Consider the following 25,887-nt stretch of genomic DNA (forward strand, 5'->3'; position numbering starts at 1 on the left):
AACTTCATGTAGAGTTATGACCATTTTTTTTGTATGATGACAGTAAATAAAAGGTTTTTTGGTTATATTTACCCCACAATCCTTCCATATTGGGCTCTTGGAGAGTATTAATGTGGAATCTTACAATAAAAAATAGGCTTTTTTTGGCCCCGTAGAAAAACAAACATAAATAATAACATTATTTTCACTGTAATTACTGTAAGCTTCTGAAAATAGTTTAAATGTCGGCCAACAGCCATCCTCACAGGCCAGAATCAGCAGATAAAACCACCAGATGGCACAGATACACACAAAGGTTTCTTACAAAGTAACAGAACAACTATTCACTGGATATGTTTCAGTAGTGAATTAAAAAAGGAGAAAAACAAACATCTTTCACAACCTCTTACAGTGATTTGACCAATCTTAGCATGGATATCTGACGATAGTACATATATAATATACCAGAATTATCAGATATACCACCATAAATAAAGTTATAGGTGTGTAACATCTTCTAATGCCTTAAAACGCTCAATATTTTAGGCAAAAATGGTCGAGTTGGGTCATAAAAGGCTGAAATCTGAAAAAGAATTCCCTTATTTGGGGATTATATTTGGGATCTCTTCATATTTATATACATTCACCTGAAATACACTAAGTATTTATGACTTTATAGATGCCTTTGCTCTTTGTTTATTTAATGGGTGCCATAAATTTAACAACATGAATAAAAATCTTATCTTATGTTTTACCTGCTTCCTCTGATTGTGAAATCTTTAAAACTGCTTTCATCTTTGCTCTGTGCCAACATTTAAACGATTTAAAGCATTGATCACACCGCTCAACACATCTCACTGTACGTCCTCAGTTGACTTCATGATAAATGAAAGTAGCTTCTGATCTCTCAGCACTACAGCATTTACAACATCGTGATCATTGCTGACGGCAAACATTTTACCAGCAGGAAACACCGACCTTTTGGCCACTCTCCAAGCAAACGTCCCTGATTGATGTTTGGATTTTTATTATTTAGCACCTGAGTCTCATGATTTTACTTTCACCTGTGAATTGATTCAAATCTGATCATGTTTGTAGGATCCAGTTCCTGTATTTAGGCTTTTCGACACATATGTGAACTTCATCACATTATTTCTATTGTCTCTAACATCTGAATATTAGATGGTAGGATATCAGTTGAAATATATACATTTATATTGAAGTATTTAGCTTTTTATGATTTGATATATATTAATCCAACCCATTGTCAATATGTTTGATTTGCTATTATGTGCAGGGTCAAGTGCCTGTCTCAGCCAACACTGGAAAAGTAGTAGATTTGCCAAAAACTGAACTGGTTTCCATTGTATCACAGAGCTAACAAAGCATTACAGAGACAACACTCATGCTCAAATTCAGACCTAAAGGGGCTCATTTTGATCTGCCGGCTCACATGTCCCAAACAAAAGGAGTATGGAGGACAATAGAGCACCACACTGAAACACACAGAACATTAAACATCCACAGAGGCACCTAAATTTACGGTACCCTAAAATGTACGAAAAAAAAATTGTAAAAAAAAAAGCACTGTACACATAAAATTATTAATAATATTGTTAAATTGTCTTAAAAAAAACTATGAACAGACAAAATGACATTCGGTTATGTTAATATGTTCATATGTGTATATTTCTATGTATTTAAAAAAAAATTGTACATTATTTTTAGGTTTGATTGGGATAAACTTCGCAGTTACATGCAGTTGCATCCCATCAACACTACACAAAATTAAAATAGAAGAAAAATAAGCTACATAAGAAATTAAGGTAAAAAAGAATAATGTTGAATAAGCTAAAATAGTAGCATTTAAGCTATGTTATATTATAGTAATGTAAATACAAACATATGAGTAATTTTATACTTGAACCGTCTATGTATAATAAAATAAAGTTATGTTTGTTAACAAATTATTTACCACGCATTTGAAATTTACCATTTAATGTAAGTTTAAACAATTTTGATCGACCAAGTCGCTTGTAGCACCCTCCCGTAAGGGTTGAACTCCTGTTTCTGAAGAAATAATTGGAGGTTGTTTATTTCCTTTAAAAAAAAGTAAAATTTTGAGAAAAAGTTTAAATTCTACTTTAAATAAAAATCTAAATTCAGTTTAAAGATCAAAGTCAAAATGTGCAGAAAAAACTTGACAGTTCAAGATTAAAGTTGAATCCCTGAGATTAAATCAAACCAGCATATTTCAACAATATACTTTACATGTATTGATTCATGTAAAGTATATTGAGCCGGTGAGGTATTTTGTTTTTTTTTATGGATACGTAAGTACGTATGTAAGTACTTTAAAAAGATTGTAGGTCTAAGGGTATAGATTCATAGCCTGGGTGCCAGCCGAACTTAGCTCCGCCCATAAAATTTTTGGTCGGGAAGTTCGGTCTGGCTCTGCTCAGTTGGGAAATCATTATGCCCGACCAAGAATCGGTCGACCCAATCAGATTGCCAGGGCGGGCTTTATACGATGATGGACAGATGATCAACAGGGACATTATCGACTACGTCACTAAAGAGCACTTGGTTTGAATTCTGATTGGTTGTAGGTCTATCCAATTGAGCGAAGAGGCATTTTTTCTCCTGGTTCGGTTGAAACACGCCCCATACTCAAAAGTCTATTGAGCGGTACCAGACTCACATTCTGACTAGAATCGTGAGTATGATGTAGTCAGGCTAATAGATACACACCTTCCAAACATCTTAAAGGTGGGGTATGAGATCTTTGAAAAACGGTTCCTGCAAGCTATATTTTTGAAAATACACAACCTTGCCTCTCCCTTCAGCCCACCCCTCGAAACCACGCCTTCAAAACACATGAACGAGTCACGAGTCTGTGAACGCGCAGGGGGGAGGGGTGAGGGGGGCTGACGGTTGATTGGCATGCCAGAATCCAATAGAAGTAACTCTCATCATTACTTCTATTGGTCAGACATTTCCTCTTGCTACACCCTCTACAATGGACTGAATTTTTTTTTTCCCCAAACATTCTATTTTAGTGGGTGCAATGGGGTCATGAGGAGGTTTTCAGACAATATGATAAAAAATGCTCCAGAAAACATCTCATACCCCACCTTTAACACATTCTCCACATTTCAACTTTATTTTTTATTTTTTTTAAATGTTCCTTTAATCTCAGAATTTTTATTTATTTTCAGAATTTCCACATTTCTTCTTACCCAAACACTTTGACCTTTGTAACATTCTCTCCATAGCACCTTTCACACTGACGAATAACCCGCGTTTAATCTGCGAATTTAGCGTGTCCGCTGTTGCGTTCACACTGCCGACCCGGGCTGCCGCGTCAACTCGACTCGCCTTTCGACCCGCGTCGGACCCTAGTCTTTTTGCCGAGCCGAGTTTGGTGTGAACGCAATCGACGCGGGTCGGACGTGGGCGTGGCGTGACGTGAGGAGTTTAAAAGACAGAATGGACAGCTGATTCAGAACAACAGCGACAGGTGAGGACAAGTTTTACTCTGTTTTAGCCTACATCAAGTTCGAGACATTTTTTAATATGGCCAACTGGGGAGACAAGGAGGTCCGCAAGCTCCTCAGCCTCCGAGCAGAGGACGTTATTTACCGCCACATTTCGGGGACTATAGTGCTCTTGTATTCTCCGCATATGTTCTTCGGCGGCATCCCACGTTGTAACCATCCACACCCCGTAAAATAACATCTCCATGAACTGCATATACAATTGCAAAAACAAGTCCTCAAGGTGTATTTAACCCTACCTCCGACGCATGGCTTGTGCCTACGTCATTGTACACGCCCAGCATTTTATGTGTTTCGTGTGACGCTCTGCCGCTAGGCAACGCCCCCTGAACTCGGCTTCAGGCGACACGGGTCACTAACACGCCAAGCGTTCACATTGCTCGACGCGGGTCGAAGGTGCAATTTGGACCCGCTAAGGTAGCGGGTCGCAGTGTGAAAGAGGCTTATGTTTCACTACACGTGTTTAAATTAGGTGCTTTTCCTTTTTTTCTAATTCTTCTTTTGTTTTTGTCTACGAGTCATCAACGACCTTCCATACATCCACGCCTGTCCGTGACGTCAGCCGCAGGGCGGGGCCAGCATTCCTGCTGTCTACTTTTGTCTCTACGTGGAGGAGGCAGGACTCCACAGTGGACGCTGTCTGGAATTTCAGGCGCACCGACAGTAAGTACCGATTTCCTGGCAACTTCTTGACCAATTACTCCTCACAGCCTGGCTTTGTGTCTGTAGCGCTTCTTCAAACAAGCATCTTTGCCTTCACCTTTTCTCTCTGAGATAGCCGTCATCCTTTTCTTTTTTTAGAGGGGCGGATTTCCAGGAGTAAACAGGGGACAGTTTCCTCCCTGTAAAACTTTCATGTCTGTCGTTAGCCGGCTAGCTTTAGCCTACACCTCCTCTGTGTCTACTCATCCCCAAAGCGCTTAAAAGTGCTAAAATAGTAACGATTCACACTCTGTCTCATTTAATTGTGACCAGATAACTTTTAGACGCCATAACAAAGGAAGTGGCTTTAAAGTGAGCGTGCGTGTTGATATTATTGTGCAGCCATGTGTCTGGAAAAAATGACTAAAGGTTATTTTTTGGGGGGTTCAAATATGTGTTCATATTTGTGAAAATGGCAGAGTATGTTGGGCAGAATACAACTAGGCGGCTCTCTGGAGGAGGCTGTATAGGTGGAGCCAAAAATCTTAAGTTTTTTTTAAATATTCCCGGTGCACGAGCAGATGCTTATTGTAATAAATCGTTTATACGTTTCCTCCTCTGACAGAACAGGTTTTCTTTTTGTTCACACCCTGTTTGCTGCTCATAAATGAGTCAAATTAGTTCTGACACATTTCTTTGCAAAGTAATATTCCCCCCAAAAACTGTGAGGGAGTTTGGGGGGAAAAAACCCATTCCCTGCTGGATTGAAATACGTGTGTTGGGGAAGCTGGGGAATATGCAATGAATGTTTTTTTGTGTTCAACAGCAGTGGTCCGTGTAAACTTGTTTACCGCTCTGAGTGATTTCCCAGATTTTTCCTGGAGTCCATCTGGGGCTGCAGCACTCTGACATCTGGGATCCCAATCGTGGATCACAGCTTGGACAACAAGGCTGTTTGAACCCACATCGTGACTTGGAAAAATATTGTGACTTGGAACAAGAAGTGTGTTATGAATGCAGTAGATTCTTTAAGTTTTGTTCGCCTGGACACATCAGGACAGATGTTTGATTCTCCTGCACAGTAGCAAAGACATCCGTTTTCTTAGTGGAAAAGGCCGTGACTTATTCTAACCTGTACTGTGGTCAGATTGCCCCTGAATGAGCATGTGTGGTTAGCACAAACAGCTGAAGTAAGATGGTAGTTTCCCCTTGCTATCCGAGCACCTATTGTAGGTGTTTCAAACAGAGGCGTGATGTGTCTGATGTTATCACTGTAAAGACAAACCAGACCGTCAGGAAGGAGGACGGTTTGTTTCCACCCGTGCGAGCGAACAGGTTGCCCCACTTTTCTGCACCGTCAGGATCCCTAAACAGGTGCCTTCACCCATTATGATGGAGTTACTCTTTTATTTAATTACATTGTTTTTATATGTTATTTAGGATGAAATGACAGCTGAGAAGCTCCACGTGATCTTGCAGCTTTATCACTTTTATTGGCGAATAAAACATTGATGCGGTTGGTCATTAACATTTCAAGGGTCGGGTCCCAGTTTTTTAACTTTGTCCTACAGCGAACAGTCGAGCTGTCTCTCTGAGTGTTTTTTGTTGTTGTTTTTGTTCATTTGTGCCGCCTCGTTCTGCGGTATTTAAAGGATGATGTCTTACAGTTGCTTTTGTTGAGTAATGGCAAACAGTTGTAGGTGTGGCTGCTCACCTGTGTCATACAAACAGGCCGACCCAGCTGACTCGGCAACACCTCTGTAACCCGTCTTATGACATTCTCGAGTGGCCGTTTGTTTCGGTCTTTCTGCTGTAGCAGACGCTCCTGCCGCCACATTGACCTGCTTCATTGCTCACCACAGCTATGTGCTTTCATCTGACGTGCACAATTTTTTTTTTTAAATCAGAAAAACTGTGGTCATTTGAATATTTTTATGATACCTTGTTCCTTTTGCTTTGTAGGCTTTATAATAGCCCCTAACCCCACCCTGAGTGATCTGCTTGCAGCTGGTGTCACAGTTGTGTGCACACTCGACGTTTGTTGTCGTCACCTCCTGCTTACCTGTCTGTACGCCCGAGCTTATCTCGTCCGCACCACACAGCCTGAAAAGGAAATAAAAGGCACTGGTGACTCAGTTTTCTGCACATCTGCAGCCGATTGCGACTCAGTAAAAATCTCTGTGTTTTCGCAGACTGTTGGGTGTGTGCATATGAACTTGACCACACTTGGGAAGGGTGCCCACTCTATTTGTGTGCCTCACATTTCCCATGTAACTGTGGATGAAACTCCGGCAGGGGCGGGGTGCGTCGGCCCTTCGCATTTAACTCAGCCATCTGGGAGCAGCCCTCTGTTTTTAATTGGCTCCATCAAAGGCGATTGTAAATGTCGTGGACGTGCTGTTTTTAACTCCACAATTAAAGCTGCTTCTCGGAGTAAAACGCGTGGGTGGGGATGAGGTGAATTGTAAAGCGAGCTTCTTTAATGTCTCGAAGAGATAAGCCAAGGAATTCCAGTTGTTTGGCTCGACGTCACATGACCGGATTGACTGAAGTCAAGTGGATTTGCTGCCATTTTTTTTTTTCCTTGATTTCAGGAAAAGAGAGATCAAAATTACAATATTTGTGTGTCTGTAGGTGAGGAGCGTCATTCTCATCTATCGAACTTCTCCTGCAGGCGAGCCCTGATGTTTCAGTAATGTGCCTGAACTCTAACAGAGGTATTGATGTGCTTTTAGGCGATCCATTTAGGAGGTTGGTGCTGTTTTCTGAATGCACCGTCCAGCTGTCAAAGAGAGCAACTGTCTGCGGGGCCTGACACTCCGAAACTGGTCCGGCTAATGTAACGCAGGATTTATTGCCGTGGTTTGTGACGGGGGTTACAAACCCCCTATTCTTCTGTGCCACAAGCGATACGGCTCGCATTTGTCTGCCGCCATCTGTGCCCTTGCTCCATGTGCTTAACCCCTCTGCTGTTTCCACTCTGCCTCTGTTGAGGGTGTGACGAGGGCTGGCAAGTGAGGTAATGTTTGTCGGCCCTTATTGTAGCCGGGCCGACTTCGGCAGCCACATTTCACATCCTTTGGGAGAAAAGTTAAATATAGCAACGCTGGAATCGTCATTTTCCTAATCGTTCAGTCAGGAGTTTGGCCTACCCTGATTTAGAGCTACTTTTCAGAGGGAAAAACACTGTGTTCTCTCTGATTCATGGTGACGCATTTAGAATTATCTCTCTTTTTGTTTTGGGGGATAAAAGTTGCAAATCCCTTGTTATAGTTACTTGAATCAGTTTGGAGTTCGGTGGCAGACTAATATGTTTTTAATTCCTCTCTTTGTTTTGTCTGTAAGCATTTCCGTGTAGGAACTGAGACGCACCTCAGACATCGCATGGTGAATCACCTTATTTGACTGCTATTATTAGTTTCATTCATTGTAAAGGGCACACAGCTACAGGACTTTGTCCATTGTCTGCTGGTGTGTTTGTGATTCAGCCTTAAAGAGGAGAGACGTGTGCCCATACGTTAGAAAATTATCTCCATGAATCCAGCTGCTTATGATCCATTTGACTAACTCAGCATTTAACTGTTTCCTTATATGGTTTTAAACGTGTTATAAAATCCGGACACACCTACAGTAGCTCAGAAATCTGTCCTTTAAATCAGGCGAAGCAGAACTTCTTCGTGCTGGAAAAGTCTTTGATCCTAAAAAAAAAACCTCCTTTTGCTTCTGGAGACTTGTGCTGGAGAGGAATGCCATCATACCAGTTTGTCCTCGCACGGTGAGGCAGCGCGCCCCGCTCACCTCTTTGTGAGTGAAGCCCGATCCGCTCGGGCCTCGTGCATTCCTCCACCGCTACGGAACGGGAAGAAGGAACTGAGTGAAATTCCTTCTTCTCAGTGATCTCCAGACGGTTGCTTTGCCTCCGAGGAGGTTGGGAACATAGAGGCTTTTTTGTTTTGAGGTTCAGCAAAAATAACTAGTTCGGAATCTGTGTGTTTCACAGATCTTTTCATGATGAAAGGCTCCTTTTCTCCGTTCAATGAAACCCTTTACGTTGTCTCATAAAACTGTATGATTTGCTTATGATAACAACAAACTATTTACTCCAGAGTTGGGATCAAATATAGAACGATGAGAGCAAAGTGGATATTTTTAGAAGACGAACTGTGAGCAAATTCATGAGAGATCGCAGAAATCATCCACCGGCTGCTCTGGTCCAAGTTCCTCCGGCAGTTTTCTTACAGAATGGGCTTGTTGGTGTACAATGGAGCTAACAGGAAATTACTTTGATTAGGGGAAATAAACATGCTTGGAAAAGGAAAAGGGGGGATGCAATCAGTCGGGTGGAGGGTCAGTGTGGAGACCAGTAAGGTACTTTTCTTAAAACCTGACAGTTTAGTTGTAACCTGGAGGGGAAACGCTGGCTTCTGTCTGCAAAGTTATTGACTTTAGTCAGAGCTGTGCAGATCTTTCCGCTTGTTTAAGACGCTGGAAGCTGCAGCTGTCTGGACGAGCTCGGGAGACTTGGATGATGTCTGAGAGGCTGATGGTTTAGCTCAGCTTGTTCTTCTGTCTGCTGTGAGCTGATGACTCTGTTCTCTCTGCAGTCACACCTCTCTCTGACTGACCACATCGGGTCAATCACCGAAAAATGTCTGGAAAGATAACAAAAGAGGAGGAGGAGGAGATGAGGGAGATCTTTGGCAAAATTGGTGAGTAAAAGCTGTGTTGATATGGTAATTTAATACATATTTTATAAGCGTGTGCTTTTTGTTTCATATCACCGAGTTTTCTGCTTTTTAAACAAACTATTGAATTATTTCAGAGACTTTAGGGGGAAAATTATCAAAAAAGAATATAATTTAAGGGTTGGATTGTGTCCCATCTCTGCAGATCTGGACGGCGACGGACACATCTGTGATTACGAACTCAGCGAGCTCCTAAAAGAGGCCGGCCACGCCCTCCCTGGCTACATGGTCCGAGAGATCCTCCAGAAACTCGATCGCAACAAGGACAATAAGATCAGCTTCGATGAGTTTTTGGTGGTACGTTTTTCACCTTCTGCTCACAGCTTTTCTCACTTGGAGCGAAAGCCAGTTTTTCTTTTTTTTGTCATCCGCTCTGCCTAAAAGCACTTCAGCCCTCTGAGTGGGACCCGTATAACCTTCAGCAGCTACAGGGTTGAAATGCCTCTACAAACCACACAAACTCACCAGCATGCAAAGGAATGTGGAAGTTAGGTCAGCAAAGTGGAGGGAGTTCCAGTATTTCTTGTCCGAAGTGATGAAGGAGCGCTCATTCAGAATAGTGACATTTGGTACAGGCGTGCCCCGTGAGTCAAACTCTGAAGATAAGGTTTGCTAACCAAAATGGACCTTAGCTTTGATAAAAAAAACACTAGTTTACAGGCGAAATCCACGTTAAATGATCGTGAATGTCCTCCTTAAACCAACTTGTTGCTAAATTAGCAAAACTTCATCATCACCACAAGGTCATGATTGTCTTGTTGTTGTGACTTTAGTCATTTAGGGAGTATAAGAAATGCCAGCAAGCATCCTGCAACCTCGTGTGTGTGTGTGTGTGTGTGTTGTGGTGAAGACGGCTGCTGTGCCGGGCCGGGCTGAATGGCTCATTGTGGTCACACCAGCGCCTGTGGGGCTGAGGTCACCGATGTAGCATTGATAACCTCAGCTGCAGGAAGTATCGGACATACTAACACACAATACGGGTTATCAAAGCTGCACACATGCTGTGCTTTGCTGATAAGAAATGTGCCCACAGTGTGGAACGGTCCCATCATGTGTCACCCTGAGACTGCTTTAATGCCGGGTTAGTGTGGAGGAGGACAGCTGTTGTGCTGAGGTTTTACTGCTCCTGTTAACTTTAATGACACGCTGGCTCTCACACTCTCAGCACTGTAATACTCAGATTACATGTGTAGTTAATGCACAGTCTCACTGCAGTTCAATTGCTATCATGAGATCAACCTGCTGCCCTTGCTTGGTTAATCACCGTCTCCTCTCAGCCTTTTAGCTGATCAGGTGGCTTCGTGCTTCCAGCTGTGTCTGCCGAGGGACCTCGACTGCCGTGTGTGCACCAGGCGTTCAGTACGGCCACAAGGGAGCCATAATAGAAGATAAAAGAAGATGATTACTGCATGATAACTAAAATATTATTATCAGTGATTTATCTGCTGATGTTTTTTTTCTGCTAGCAGGGCTGAACTTTTTGTAATTAATATAATCAAATGTAATTCAAAACTGTTCTTTTATTAGGTTTTTGTTTTTTAGAGCTGGGCGAGTTAACTCGTTAATTATTTAACGCCGATAAATATTTTATTGCGCATTAACGCAGGTTTTACAAAAAATTTTACACATTTTTTTGGGGAGGGGGCTTTTGTACCTTTTAATGGATAGGAAAGTTCAGAGAGAGAGGAAGCAGGGGGCAGAGAGAGGGGGAACGACACGCAGCACAGGGCCGTCCGATGTGGGACTTGAATCGGGGCCAGCTGCAGCGAGGACTGTAACCTCTTGTACATGGGGCGCCTGCTCAACCCACTACGCCACGGACCCTCCTTTTTTTATTATTTATTTTATTATTGTAAAAGTTGGTTGCTCAAAGGCTTTTACTTTGTCAAAGTCTGTTGCTGTCTGCTGCGGAACCAGAAAAGAAAGTAATCGGCGGATCCACCAAACATGGAGAAGGGTACGGAACTTTTACTCGGCCATTTTCATTTTAAAGTTCTCCCAGACGGCGGAGTCGACAGAACCAAAGTCATCTGTAAACACTGCCAAGTTGAATTGTCTTCTCAGCGTAGTTAGTTCCAGTCTAAAATATCACTTAAAGGCAAAACACACAACTGATAGCAGCAAGTCATTCAAGGAAACAGACAGTGGAGCGAGGCTTCTACATAAAAACTACAGAAAGATGCTGATGTTAAAAGTGTGTTTGCACAACAAATGTTATGGCACTTTCATTCATATGGCAGTACATTTAAAATAAAACTAAATGCTAAAGGCTATACACTACTTTTGAATTCATTTTTGGATTTTGCGTACAAATGCGATTAATCGTGATTAATCAGGGAAATCATGTAATTAATTAGATTAAACATTTTAATCGTTGCCCAGCCCTAGTTTTTTTTAAATGACCAATCGTCTAAATCGGGTTTGTTTGATACAGTAAGTAGAGTAAGAGCGGTGCTGGTTTACGTCTTTGTCCCATGTCTCTGCTCAACTGCATCAAGAACAATAATTTAAATCAAAGTGTTGTAGCCGCTGTGACGTCTTCCCTCTCGTTTTGTTGGCTGCTGTCCTAAAGCCTCCAGTCGAGCACACAGCAGTTATCATCTGCGTTTCCCTTTTTCGAAGCCAGAAGTGATGCGTGAGAGAGTCATCAGAGCAAGAACACGAGGGCACCGTGCACGTCTGACTCTGAGGTGTGTCACAGAACGCATGACTCCCAGTTGGACAGCTAAACTCCACTCATCGCAACCCAAAGTGCTTCAGTTACAAAAGCTGAAATAAAAACACTGAATTAGCAAGAAAAGCTGGAATCAAAATGAAAACAGTAGCTCACAGACATGTCAATAAATGACATATAGTGACGCTTTTTAAAGCAGAGGGTGGAGTTTTATAGAATTTGAGAACAATTCACCATGAAGTTTTCATTAATTCGCTTTAATTGCTTGTTTTGTTCCCAGCAGGCTTTGATAAATGTTTTATTTCCACTGTAACGTTGGACAGTTTGTGGATTGTGAGTGAATCTTAAACCCACATTTACTTTTAATCAATTTTAAACAACAGCCATAACGGGGAAATTTAACACCGATGCTGTCGACAGAGCAAAGTGTTTCAATTCTACTGCGTCATTGTCCCGTGAACAAAAAGGGTTCATTTAGGTTCATCCAGCAGTTAATCCGCTTGATATTATCGGTGAAGTTGGTCCATTTGAAGCATACGGATTAAAAATGCAAGTCAGTTTAACATTATAGATTTTTGTTGCAGAGCTTTTATATTAAATTGCTTCCGATGGTTTTAACTTATCTGTTAGAAAAGAGTCTGAGATATTGTTGATAATAGAAATAAAGGTTAAAAATAGGTTATCATAGAAAGAAGTGAAGAGATTATTACTCAGATTATGTAAATCTGTTTTGGAGTTTTGAGACAATCTGATTCTAAAAGCCTTTGTGATGAATTAACGACACAGATCATAATGTTCACACGTATTACCATTGTTGCTCTGTCATTCTTTGTGACTTTTTGACTTTGTTCTGACTTTTGAAGCATGGAGGTAAATCGATATTTAATATTCCTTGTGTGTTTTAGATTGTCAAAGATCTGAAGGGCAGTCAGATAGCAAAAACCTTCCGCAAGGCCATCAACAGAAAAGAAGGCATCCTGGCTATCGGAGGGACGTCCGAGCTGTCGAGCGAAGGCACACAGCACTCGTTCTCTGGTATGTGACGCTGCTAATGTTTGTTGACCGTTGACTTTGTACCCTCTGCGGGTCGGTTACAGATGAGTTACTGCTGAGATGTGTTATTAGGAGTGACACGAAGTGGTCGTTGTTTTGCTTTTTACCAATGTTATGTTCATCTTTAAAGAGGAGGAGCGATACGCTTTTGTGAACTGGATCAACACTGCTCTGGAAAAAGATCCCGACTGCCAACATGTCCTGCCCATGGATCCTAACGCAGACTCTCTATTCACATCTGTGGGAGACGGTATAGTGCTCTGGTGAGAGTTCCTGTTCCACACCCTCTCGTAATGAATAAAGTCTGAAATAAAGCGACTGATACCCAACTGCACAATATGTGGTAAAATTCTAACTTATGAGCCTGTGCTGGGAAGGAAGCTGCATTCATGTGGAGAAAGGATTATCTCTTGATCCGAATATATTCTGATTATTCCTCAATTATCAGTATCATCTGAAAGAGAGAAAGACTTTAACACAAAAGTAGTGGGAGTAAAGATCAAATATGGAGCTCCACATAGGCCAAGTTGTCTGTGCCTTAACTGCAGGTTCACCACTCAATATGATTTAGTCCGAGGGAACAGCTTTATGATTTTGATTTAGGAAAAGTTTAACAAATCCCAAACAAATTCTACTTAACATAATGCGTCATCTCTGTTATTTTGTTTGTTACCAACATTACGACAAAGCTAGCAAGCCTGATGTCATTAAACTTGGTGGAGGACGGGCGAAGTAAGAAGCTAGTAAATTTTAATGGACGTATGGTTAATTTTTTTGATAGAAAAATATTAACATTTTTCTCTCTAATTGTGAAAAGGGCAGTTGTTTGTCCTTATTTTGTGCTAAAAAATTGTTATTTTATTAAACGGTTTGTAGATGAAAGTTATTTTTAAACTGTGAAGAAATGAAATGGTGACCAACTAAACCTTCTGGATCCAACACGATGTCCTAAAAGAAATGTTTTTTCGACCTGTTCAACCCTGATCTTATTGTGATACATTCGGTATTTAAAAGCATGTATGTTACATCAAATGTCCGACGGTCCATGTTTGTTTGTTTTTTTGTACAGCAAAATGATCAACCTGTCAGTCCCAGACACCATTGATGAGAGGACCATTAATAAGAAGAAGTTGACACCATTTACAATACAGGTCTGTCTCAGTTAGTTTTTGGAAACGCTGTGTTCACATATATGTTTTTTTTACCGATTCTGCTGAAGTTAATACATCCGATGATTTGTACGTTGCAGGAGAATCTAAACCTGGCTCTGAACTCTGCGTCCGCCATCGGTTGCCACGTGGTGAACATCGGCGCCTTAGACCTGAAAGAAGGGAAGCCTCATCTGGTGCTGGGCCTGCTGTGGCAGATCATAAAGATCGGCCTTTTCGCAGACATCGAGCTCAGCAGAAACGAAGGTACGGAGTGCAGTTGGTGACACATAAACACGGGCTTGAGTCCTATCACTAGTGCTCACTGGTCTGTTGTCAGGGAGCTTAACTGATCATTAACACCCCTCAACAGCTCTGGCGGCATTGCTAAGAGACGGGGAAACCCTGGAGGACCTGATGAAGCTGTCTCCAGAAGAGCTGCTGTTACGCTGGGCAAACTTTCACCTGGAAAATGCTGGCTGGCAGAAGATCAACAACTTCAGCTCGGACATAAAGGTGGGTCGTCGAAGCCAGTTCTTGAGCTTAAAACACCACAATGAGACTGGAAAACCACTGAGGATTTTATAGAATTCAAAGAAACACTTTAAGCAAGTTTCTTGCTGGGAGGGTTTGTGGGTTATTCTTGTTTATTTCTCTGCACCTGACCAGTAACTAAGTACACCAACACAGTGTCTGACAGCACATCAGGGCACCTGACCAGTAACTAAGTACACCAACACAGTGTCTGACAGCACATCAGGCCAGGTAGTCGGTGTTTATGTTTGCACAAAGTATCTGCTCCAAAAATAGGAAGGAGTGGGTTGAAAGGGCTTGTGTTTTGCAAGCTACGTGCATTTTACTGAGGAGGTTCATATAAATGAAAGCTCTGACTGTGTGAGATGTGTAGTGTTTGTTGGCTACATCTCATAAATCCAACAGGCAGGTATATGAGTAGTTATTGCACCCATCTTTATCTCACTTATCACGACGTTTGTTCTCTATAATGTACGTTTAAAGGCCATCTTTTGTGGAGTGGATGTGGAAGTTAAGACTTGATTATTTTTGGTTTGTTTAATTCCCAGGACTCCAGGGCTTATTTCCACCTTCTGAATCAAATCTCTCCAAAAGGCACAGATGAGGATCAGCCGCGCATTGACATCAACATGGCAGGCTTCAGTGTAAGTTACTCTCAACGCTCGCAGCTGACCGTCTTCACCACATGGCAACAGTTGCAAAGTCCCTCTGCTCCAACCATGTGTGCCGTGTGTGTGTGTCGTTCAGGAGAAAGATGACATGAAGAGGGCAGAAGCCATGCTGCAGCAGGCCGACCGGCTCGGCTGTCGGCAGTTTGTCACCCCAGCTGACGTTATAAGTGGAAACCCCAAACTCAACCTTGCCTTTGTGGCCAATCTGTTTAACAAATATCCAGCGCTAATCAAACCTGAGAATCAGGACATTGACTGGGGACTCTTGGAGGGTGGGTATTTACCTTCATCTGGTTTAACAGTCAGTATCTTTCATGTGGGGGCGCATCGGGACTTTTACCATGTTGTTCACAGACAAAATAACATGTGAATGGCTGGCAAATTATTCTTTAGTTAATTTGCAGATCATATGTTTACAACTATTACTGGTCACCTTCACTGTGAAGACCTCTTAATCCTATAATCCTTTGCTGATTAGGTGAGACCAGAGAAGAGAGGACATTCAGAAACTGGATGAACTCCCTGGGAGTGAACCCTCATGTGAATCATTTGTACGGGTATGTAAGCTGGATCTCATACCAAACAAACTTGTATCTTATTTAATGTTGAAGACCATTAACCACAATGTTCTGTATTCTTCCAGAGACCTACAGGATGCCCTGGTCATCCTCCAACTGTACGAGAAGATTAAAGTGCCCGTCGACTGGAACAACAAGGTCAACAAGCCTCCTTATCCCAAACTGGGAACCAACATGAAAAAGGTAAGTCCAATTCCTTTTCATGCTCCTTATCCAAGAAGGAAATATATTGAAAAAATGAATTTCGTGCCCCCAGTTGGAGAATTGTAATTATGCTGTAGAACTGGGCAAGTCAGCCAAGTTCTCCCTCGTTGGCATCGGCGGGCAGGACCTGAACGATGGCAACGCCACCCTGACCCTGGCACTGGTGTGGCAGCTGATGAGGAGGTGAGACCCCACAGCAACACGGTCACTGAAAGACAGAGTGAAACACAATTTTAATTCCTGACTTTTTCATCATTCAGAAATGTGCTGTGCACTAAACATTTGTGCAGAGGTTTCAGATGCTTGACAGGTTTTAGTAGCGTCGTCATTATTTGGCATTTAATTGGTTAAATGGACTGAACAAGTGAGTACTACGATGCATGTTTGCACTCAGTCACGGCTTATTTATATCACTGTTGTGTTAATTAAACATGAGTAGATGTGAGGATTTATGATTTAATTAAATGAACTTTGTCCAGGTGTATTCTATCAGCAGGTGAGAACGTGTTGTCGTTTTCTATCAGACCCAACATGCTCTTATCTTTGGATACCGACAGAAGCAATTTAAACCGCTCAGTTGGCTTATTTTATCTCTGCGTACGAGCATCATATGATGCAGTTTAGTTTGGCTCTCACTGTCCATGATGCACTGATATCTCGTTTTATTTTTAATGGTTTTAATTTTCTCAGAGAATTTATTTGAAATCTTTAAAGCCATGTTGCAGGGCCTCAGTGGATCATACTTGTTGTTTTTAGTACATCCTGCAGGTGCTCGTTCTAAATAAGACGGGGTGAGTTTGGGGGCCAAGTCAATACTTTAGATGCTCATACTCCTAAGCTACTTTTACAAAGCGGAGCCTTCTCCTGTTATCCAAGTGAAACAGGACACTGCCATCATGAAGGCTTGTTTACATGACTTTTAAAGTTCATGTAAACATGTTTGTCCAACCAAATTGATACAGAATAAGAAACTCTTAATGCAGTTGGGGGTGGAATCCCTCCTGTAAGTATACTCTTAATTGGATTACAATGGGCCAAGGCCCTTTGCACATGTTCCAAAGTTCCATCTTTTTTGTAAAAACAATGAAGAATAGATGTATATTTTAGCCAAATCCAAAACAAAACTGCTCTCATTTACCTTTTTTCCTCTGTCAGCTTGCAGTCACTTAAAGCATTTCCAGACTGTCGCTCTGATCTAATAAAACCCTGATTTTTATAAGCCTCATCTGACAAAATCACCATTCCAGTAACTTAAAATCAATGTCTGTGCAGTGAATGATTCATATACTTGCATTCATTGAAGCTGCATGATGTCTTGAATGTTTTCTTCAGTTTTGCTCCCGTGCACGTGTACTTGGACACGGACAGTTGTCCGGTTACATGGCGAACCGTAGCTCAGCTCAGCTATGCATGTAACAGTAACGGTGTTAGTGGCTCTTATGTGTCAAAGTAGCATCCACAGCTAAGGTTTTCCTAGCTGACATGTACCCGTTACCATGATTTAAAAGTAAAAATGATTCATTGGACAAGAACACACAGTTTTACCACACGTGTGCTTATCGAAGGGTTATTTTTGGCACTTTGCAGCCTTATGAGTGTGTCTTAGATCGTGCCGTCATAGTCAGGATTAAGATTCCTTACCAACGGATCAGAGCACAGGATCCAGCTGCCTTTCTATCCTTTTTTGGACGGCTGTTGGAAAGTACTGACCACTGCATAACTAAGGCTGCTTTGTTAACATATTTAGTAAGTCCCTGTTTTTCAGTGCTTTAGATCAGATTTTGCAGGACGTGTAGACGTTCTGGATGAAATTCCAGATTTAAAGTTTCCTCCTTGACGTTTTTTGGTCTCTAAACTCAAACATGCGGTCTTTTCCACTCTTTCAGATACACGTTGAATGTACTGGAGGACCTGGGTGATGGAGAGAAAGTAAATGATGACATCATCGTGCGCTGGGTGAACAAAACGTTGGCAGAGGCTGGAAAATCAACCAAGATTTCAAGTTTCAAGGTAAGCCAGCAGTACCACTTCTAAATATCTGTATATTTCAAATCAGACCTAACTTCACTTGAAATTTCGTTAAATGTGAACTTTAAGGTTCGTTAGCTAACTTTATGGGACGTTTATTGCAATGTGAAAAGATGTGGGTGTGTGTTTTTGGATTGATCAGGACAGGGAGATCAGCAGCAGTTTGGCGGTATTGGAGCTGATAGACGCCATCCAGCCCGGAAGTATCAGCTACGAGCTGATAAAAACCGGCAGCCTCTCCGAGGCCGACAAACTGGAGAATGCCAAGTAAGACTATGTTGAAAGAGAGGAGGTTAACTGCCATTATGTTTGCAACTACTGTATATGTGAACAGTTTCACACGAGGAAACCTGTGACCCTCCTAGATACGCCGTCTCCATGGCGAGGAAGATCGGAGCCCGTGTCTACGCTCTCCCGGAGGACCTGGTGGAGGTCAAGCCCAAAATGGTGATGACGGTCTTTGCCTGCTTGATGGGTCGGGGGATGAAGCGCGCCTAAGCAGCTGGGATCATTGTGACACTTACTTTTCTCCACAAGCGATTAGCATTTTGAAAGAGCGTCCCCAACTGAAGGAATAATTTTTTTTTTTTTTTTTTTTTTTCAAAATCACACATTTGCATGTACCCCTGACCTTTGATTGACAAAGGTGTTTTCTGAAGGATCATGTGCTGTCCTCTTATTGAAGGTGAGGCTACGACACTAAAGCCTCTAAAGAGATGGCTCCCGTCAACCTTCTACTCTCAGTATGCAGAACTCTGTTTAAGGATGCTGTTTTTTAAAGCGAGTATGCATATTTCCAGCTGCAAGGTTGTTTACATATTTTTACTCAGACTGATAAGTAAATTATCGCCTTGACTAAGCAACAGACATTCCTGCATTTTAGACTTATGAATATGTGCTCGAGAAGGCCAAAAGTAAGAACGTAAGTCAGGGAGGCTGGATGTTTAGGTGGAGCACACATCAACAAACACCCGAGCATCTCCTCTTACTGAAGGAAGTTCCAGCATGTCTTAAATGGCACAGCGGACGTCTATATATCTGTATACAGAGACCATAAGGTCGAGTTATGGTGATGTGCTGTCTGTATTCATTGTCCTGTCTTTTGTTAGTTGACATTATTATTCCGCCATGTTCTGTAAATGCTGTCTTAAGGGATGTGTTGTATTGGGATTCTTATTTAGTGTCTGTTAGGTTGGATGAGGAGCAGGCTGACCTGACTCTCCTGGCTTCTGCTGTGCCTTCTAGTCTCAAAGACGACTTGTATCTGCGCTTTGAAGTTTTTCCCTTTTTCTCTCATATTCAACATTACCAAATATAAACAGTAACTTCATTCCAGGTAGCTCCATGATATCCAATGACAAAGGTCAAATTGTATTTGGTCTCGTGTTCATGTGTACTCTTCAGTGCTTTACATGTAACAATAAATATGACTTTGAAAATAGCTCATGTGTGTTTGGTCTTTGCTGTTTCTGGAAGAGGTGTTTTCTGGAGAAATGGAGTTGACTTCTCATTCATCACATACTATTGCACTGTTAGCTCAGAGCTGCTGTGTTGTTGTTATTAGGGGCTTATTGGGGCTTTCTACACACGCTCTGGTGGGATGACGTCAACGCCGCGCGCCGCTGCAGCACAGCTCATTCACTCCGGTAAGGACGTCCATTGTACTCAAAGTTGTCGTCCACGTCGTCAAATCTGATAAATATTCTGCCGTGTTGCACAAAACTAGCAGTAAAAAAAACTCCGTGTGAAGTTAGCCGACTGTCACAGAGCACGGAGTGAATGAGCTGTGCTGCAGTGGCGCGCGTTGATGATGTCATCCCAGTAAACCTGTGTGTAGAAAGCCCCCGATAACAACAACACAACAGCTCTGAACTAACAGTGCAGAAGTACGCGTTCATTCATTCATTCATCTTAAAGTTTTGGCTAAATAAAGACAGAAAATGCCTTATTTAGAGGCTGTATTGACTCTGCCCTGTTCTCTCCCAGTACGCGGATCTCGAGTAATCTAAATATCTTCTGAAGGACGCTGACTTCCACCAAACTGTTATTGGTGAGTAGATGAATGTATTTTATGCCAGAAATAAGGTCCAGGTTTTAACGAACTTTCCCTTTAAGTTGATCTTTCTAAAACGTAAGTATACTGTTAGGGGTTGGCATGTTTTCTGACATTTTACACGGACTTAAAGAGGCTTTAAAGGTGTTGTTAGTGATCGACATAAAGGCTACTTTGGAAAAGTTGCATCCATTGTCGCAAATCGCTGAAATACACCCACAAACATGCAAACGCATTCAGATTGATTTGAATATTCTTTCAGAGGGCTTTTGACAAATATAGATCATGTTGGGATGTCCCTGTGGTGAAGGAGACTATTAGAAAACAACCTTTGACAAAGCGTCAAACATTTAATTGAACCCCCCCAAAAAAATACTTACCCCTCGAAAACGTAGTGACAATAAACCGGCTGACCTCTGATAAATTAAGATGTTATCTCAAAATTTTTAGAAGGCTGACTTTAGATGAGGATTCACAAATTGTGAAATTTTCACAGGTTATGAAGTATATATCACATGATTTTGAATTAAGTCTCTGGATCCATGGGAGAAAGCTACAAAAGAACCAGCTTTAGCAGAGAAGAGAAAAAGACGGATGGATCCAGCGTGGCTGTAGATGGACCCACCAGTAATGTTGAATGGCTGGGATAATTACAGACGGAGCAACTGTGTCGAGTCACGTTGTGCACACAAAACCATCTGAGAATATATGGGCCAAACAACATATGGCACATAAATCAACATGAACAATAAAAGGCTAAGAGAGAAGAATCAGCTTAGAGACGTACAAAACCAACAGCAGCTATGTCATTTTATAAATGCAGTGACCCTAAAGTTAACAATGAATGATAGAATACCAATATTGTAATGATGAGATGACAAAGCATTCCAAAATTATTTGATTATAAGTCACAGTTTTTTTTTCCATCACAGTAGCAGAAATTTCCTTCCGTTGAACAAAAAAACGTGGAGCAAATAAAACAACTACATATAAACATGGAGGCACCGGTGTGTCCATGTATGAACCTAAATGAGGAAAATTAAGAATGTAAAGCAGAAGGCGAGAGGAAATCATTTACAGCGATCACAACACAAGAAAAATCTCCATATATAGACGTCTGTCTGCATCTATAGAGGAGACAGAGCAGCATGCTGTGATGTTAAAAAACTCATTTGGATTGAAAAGCAACACGAGGGCCATTACAGTCTACAATCAGGTGGTGGAGAAAAGTATAAGGAAAAACTTCAGCATCACCTTTATGATCCAAATGTTTACCTAGTTTTCCTTTTACAACTTCTCTTTTCTCTACCTCAGTTTATGTTACTGTTGTTCTTCCCTCTTGTTCATCGTAAAACTCTGCACCTGTTGTGTAAACATCCTGCGAGGAACAATTAGTGTTGCGTTTGTGAACAGACATGATTTTCCTCACAGTTCATCAGCATATCAGTACATCGGGGTTTTTAGCAGATTGTACTTTACTGTTCACTGGGCTGAATCCCAGTTAGATGAGGAGTCCTCTGGGCTTCATTCTCAGGTTTTCATGGTTCTGATTAAAGCTGAAACTGCCAGAGAGCTGCACGATGAGGAGGCTCCCGTCTCCTGTGGCCTTCATCATTTACGCTTTAAAGCTCCATTTTCTTCAGGTTCTTCTTCTTTAGTTTACGTGAGGTGAAAGTTTGGATTTATAAGGATTATAAACAAATGATCCATCCAAACAAGAAGAACACTTACAGCAAACTTTAAGAAGCCAATCAGCATATGAAGCTAACAGTCTTAGATAATGTATTCGGGTCCTTCACGATAGTAAACCCATTGACATAACAATGTCCAACTTCATAGTCTTACAGTAAAATCCTGCTTAAGAACTAGAGTTTTATCAGGATAATGTACTTAAAATGTGGGTTTTTTCATCCTTTCACTCAGTGGTGCTTAATTAAATCATGTTAAACATAATCAGATTTCCAGGAAACCTAAAAGTTAAAAAAAAAGAAAAGAGAAAGGAGTTATATAACAAATAAGACAAAATTACACTTTATGTTTCAGGATTTCATATCAATGAGTGGCAAATGTCTTTCAGTACTTGCTTTCAATATCTACTGTGACTCCCTTGTGAAGCAATAATGGCCAACAGGTCTTTCTGTTAACTCTTGAGCATCAGTTTAGAGCAATTTCAGCCCAACTGCTTCAGCTCTGAGATGTTGGTCAGTGTCCTCACATGAGACTTTGACTCAAACTATCAACAAATGGAGCAACTGGCAGCAGTTGCTCTATTAGTCCTTCCATGCAACTATTATTGTTAACCGGATGGTAAATTCATGCCCATTACCTTTTAATGTAGAAGAGAAGCCTTATTGGGTTCTTTTGTCCTTTTGCGGACAGTTATTTGCTGATGGTGAGACTTTGTTGGTCGACCGCTCCTTGTGAAGACAACAGAAGTCTTTAGTTTCCTAAAATTGAACAGAAACCATCTGACTGTGGACTGATGGAGTCCAAACTCTTCCAATGTTCTCATTTGATTATTGCTAAGTGCCCACTTACACCTAACTATTATCCCACTGATTGAAAACACAGTTCTCTAACTCTAACAACTACTTTTTATACGTTTACTCCCAGAAAAGCTATATTGAACCATTTTTTTCAATAACTAAATGGAAACTTTTGCATAACTATGTCGTTTTTATCTGTTTCTTGGACATGTGTAAAACTGTGATGATTATAGGTCATTTACAATGATACAAAGCACCTCTGTAAGACCTTAAACAGCTGACAGCGTTTTTAGATTAGCTCATGATTGAAAAGGTATTTTTTGTAGTTTTATCACTTTCAAAAGTTATTCTTTGAAGCTGGAAGATAAATATTGCAGCAAAAGAGAAATAACATCAAAGCTTCCAACTTATTATAATTATTTTTGTATTTACTTGCTTTTATTTTTGTTATATACTGCATAAAGTGGCATCTTTGGGTCACATATGAGATGTTTAGAATGTGATGTGATAAGGGGTCTCAATTAATCAAAGGTGAGAGCCACTCGTTTCCACTTTAACAACGAATTGTCGATCGGTAATGTTGGCCAGTACGACAATGCACCGCAAATATTAAGGAGATGTGAAGTAGATGTAAAATTTACCAGACAAAGAAGTGATAAAAACATCAAACAAGCCATATTTATTCAAACATAATGATTTAGTTTTCAAAAATAAAGGCAGATCACCTGATGAATTGGCCGGCTTTATGTTTTTCTCACTTTTCTCCAGTCAAGATTTGCAGAGGAAAGACGCTGCCAAGAGGTTTTCCCAGAAGGCGCCATCCAACGCTGACACCTGGGCTCTTAACTGTTCTGTGAAAACCCCTCCCCTCATCTCCCAACCTACCTGCCTCTGCGTGCAATCAGACCAACTGAGGATGAGGAGAACCACGTGCTCACATAACTGAGGGGAACACACTTCAGGGCTCACAGAAAATGCTACGAGACGAGACTTGTGATTGTACTTCAGGCATCGGTTTTCATTCAAAGAGAGCGCTGAGGATGGATTGGAAGGGAAAGACCTGCTCTGGGATTTCGTGTGTGAAGTCACCGTGAAGATTTCATTGGAATAACTGAAGGAAACCAAAGGTAGGACTAAAGAATATGCAAACTGACTTGCTTTGATATTCCTTTCTTTTTCAACAGGCAGTTTATGATGATGCTTGTCATCTACGTTTGCTTCTTCTCTTGATCATAAAATCTACAGTCCTGACAGTTGCTCATAAGGAAGAAAACTGTTACATAATGAAAGAAATGATCAGGATGAAGACTCATTTGCAAATGCAAAAGAAAGTATATTATCCCCATATTAGTCATCTTTAATAGGCAACCTTTGGACAACAATCTGTATGCAGCTGAGCACATTTGGGGCTGGATGATCACTTTTTGTTTCTTTAACCCAGCAGCTATTGTGATGTAATGACACATAGATGCCACTCTTTGCCCTCACTCGGTGTGCTGGTTTCCTAAGTGATGCAAGCTCCTGAGGGAGAGCAGCTGATTGGCTCACTGAGCAGGAGAGCTGCAGGCAGACTGCATGTGTGTTTTCGTTAATGATCCACCAATTAGTCACACACTGGTAACAGTTGTCTAAACACCCTAATCATAGATCTGCACTGCAGGGCGGAAGCGTGGTGGCTCCCCTAGTGCTACTTTTTAAAGGAAACAAAGAAATGTTACACACTTCAGCAGAGTACGGGTCAGATTTACAGTTTTCATCTCAAGCCAAACATTTAAGATGTATTTTTACGATATATTTCAATTTGTGTTTAGACATCTGCTTATTTTTGGCATCGTTCCACATGATAAATTCCATCAAAGGTGTTGTGAGACTTTGCCTAGAAAAATATTTAGTTAAAGGAAGACACTAAAGGTTAATGGGGTCAAAAAAATGTACTAACATCTATTAGCTATATATATGTATATTTATCCAGTTTATTACTCATAGTTGTGTGCAACAGTCTTGAGCCATCCCTCATTCCTTCACGTATTGCCAGTAAAACAGAAAATAGTTGCAAGGATTTAATGGAACATGTATAAATAGAAATAGATGTGCAGTACATGTGGAAAAAACAGAGTTTGTAAAATCCCGTGAGCTTGAAAGTAAGTATTTGTAATGATTACCTTTGCTCTTCAACACATCCTGAACCCTGTTAGACGAGCTTTCTGTCATTTCTTTAAGGAGTCTTCAGGAACAGTTCTCCAGGCTTCCTGAAGGACATCCCAAAGCTCTTCTTTGGATGTTGGCTGCCTTTTATTCCGTTTTCTGCCAAGATGATCCCACACTACTTCAACAATGTTGAGCTCCGGGCTCTGAGGAGGATTCATCCCTCCATCAGACCTGTTGCCACTGATTTTCAGTCCACTTCTTGGGCCTGTTTCCTTTCCTTAAGAACGGCTTCTTGACAGCCACCCTTCCATGGAGCCCATTTCTGATGAAGCTTCTCAGGCTATGTGACTGGTCGTTTCTAAAGGACATCACTTTCAGATATTGTTTTCATCATACATTGTCCTGTTTTCCTCGATTTCTTTTAATAATACTGACATATGCCACACTTTAAGCTCTTTGGGAATCAGGTTGTTGATCTAACTGTGTTATCTGTGGTACATTATGGAACTAAGAAAAAAAAATAATGATGTGTCTTTGTGACAGGCTACTTATATAAAAGTGCCTAAAGATGCTATTCTTTGCTAAGTTGTTTGTTATGTGTAGACACAACACTGGGTCATCCCTCGAGTTAAGTGTCGTTTCTTTGACTGAAAGATTCATAGGTCAGTGTTAATTGGCTTAAAAACAAAAAAAAACACATTCCTCTGAAAAGGATTGGACAGACAATGGAGGAAAAATGCAACCAATGTCCAAATAAAAACTCTAAAAGACCTTCAGAATGCCTGGAGAACTGTTACTCAAGACCACTTTAAAAGATTACAAGTCTGGCTTGCTGGAAACTGTTTATAATAAAGCAATTATTTGGTTTGCATTTTCTGTATGTGATGTTTAAATATGAAAATTAGTAAGTATGTAAAGACATAAGGACTGATGCACTTGCATTCAGTGAAAGAAGACATAACGTGAGCAAAATCATCTCTTTATCCTGTGCTGTCACTTGAATATAGATGAACTGTTCACCCCCTCACACACACACACACACACATATAGACAGAGAACAAGTGAAAACTGGAGGTGGAGAAAAAAATCTGTTGTATTGATTAAACTGACACCAAATGGCTGTGTAAATTACTCAGTGTGTTTATTAGTTGCCTCTGCCACCACAGCAACGACCTGCAGTGTGATGGTTAGGGACTGAGGCAGACATCCCCAGTCGTCTCCTGTCCCCTGACAACAATCCGACAGATGCACCATAAACACTCTTCTCTTCAGCAACAGCACGGCAGGAGAAAATGCCCAACACTCCCAGCCACAACATGGGTTAAACGTTAAATGCTTGCAAATGGGACTTTAATGTTATTGCTTGTCTACACTGTCAGACCTGAGG

General features: G+C 41.2%; 1 protein-coding gene across 2 annotated transcripts; it reads left to right on the plus strand.

Moving 5' to 3' along the window:
- Positions 1–4,100: 4,100 nt before the first annotated feature.
- LOC142402327 (plastin-3) lies at positions 4,101–19,254 on the plus strand. Of its 2 annotated transcripts, none has more exons than XM_075487941.1 (16): positions 4,101–4,199; positions 8,783–8,887; positions 9,069–9,220; positions 12,503–12,632; positions 12,781–12,913; positions 13,720–13,801; positions 13,900–14,065; positions 14,172–14,314; positions 14,881–14,976; positions 15,080–15,275; positions 15,482–15,560; positions 15,647–15,764; positions 15,838–15,968; positions 17,672–17,795; positions 17,956–18,080; positions 18,179–19,254. In XM_075487941.1, the coding sequence occupies exons 2-16, from the start codon at positions 8,827–8,829 to the stop codon at positions 18,309–18,311; spliced, it is 1,869 nt and encodes a 622-aa protein (XP_075344056.1). In that variant the 5' UTR covers positions 4,101–4,199; positions 8,783–8,826; the 3' UTR covers positions 18,312–19,254. The 2 variants fall into 2 exon arrangements, with proteins under 2 accessions (XP_075344056.1, XP_075344057.1); XM_075487942.1 differs by lacking the exon at positions 4,101–4,199 and adding an exon at positions 6,877–6,895.
- The last annotated feature ends 6,633 nt before the right edge of the window (positions 19,255–25,887 follow it).

Source organism: Odontesthes bonariensis, chromosome 16, assembly GCF_027942865.1.
Source record: "Odontesthes bonariensis isolate fOdoBon6 chromosome 16, fOdoBon6.hap1, whole genome shotgun sequence".
NCBI classification, from domain to species: Eukaryota; Metazoa; Chordata; class Actinopteri; order Atheriniformes; family Atherinopsidae; genus Odontesthes; species Odontesthes bonariensis.

Coding starts and splice junctions, on each gene's coding strand:
- LOC142402327 (XM_075487941.1), top strand. CDS start 8,827: ATGTCTGGAAAGATAACAAAAGAGGAGGAGGAGGAGATGAGGGAGATC. Junction 14,977..15,079: donor TCAACATGGCAGGCTTCAGT/GTAAGTTACTCT, acceptor TGTGTCGTTCAG/GAGAAAGATGACATGAAGAG. Junction 18,081..18,178: donor GACAAACTGGAGAATGCCAA/GTAAGACTATGT, acceptor TGACCCTCCTAG/ATACGCCGTCTCCATGGCGA.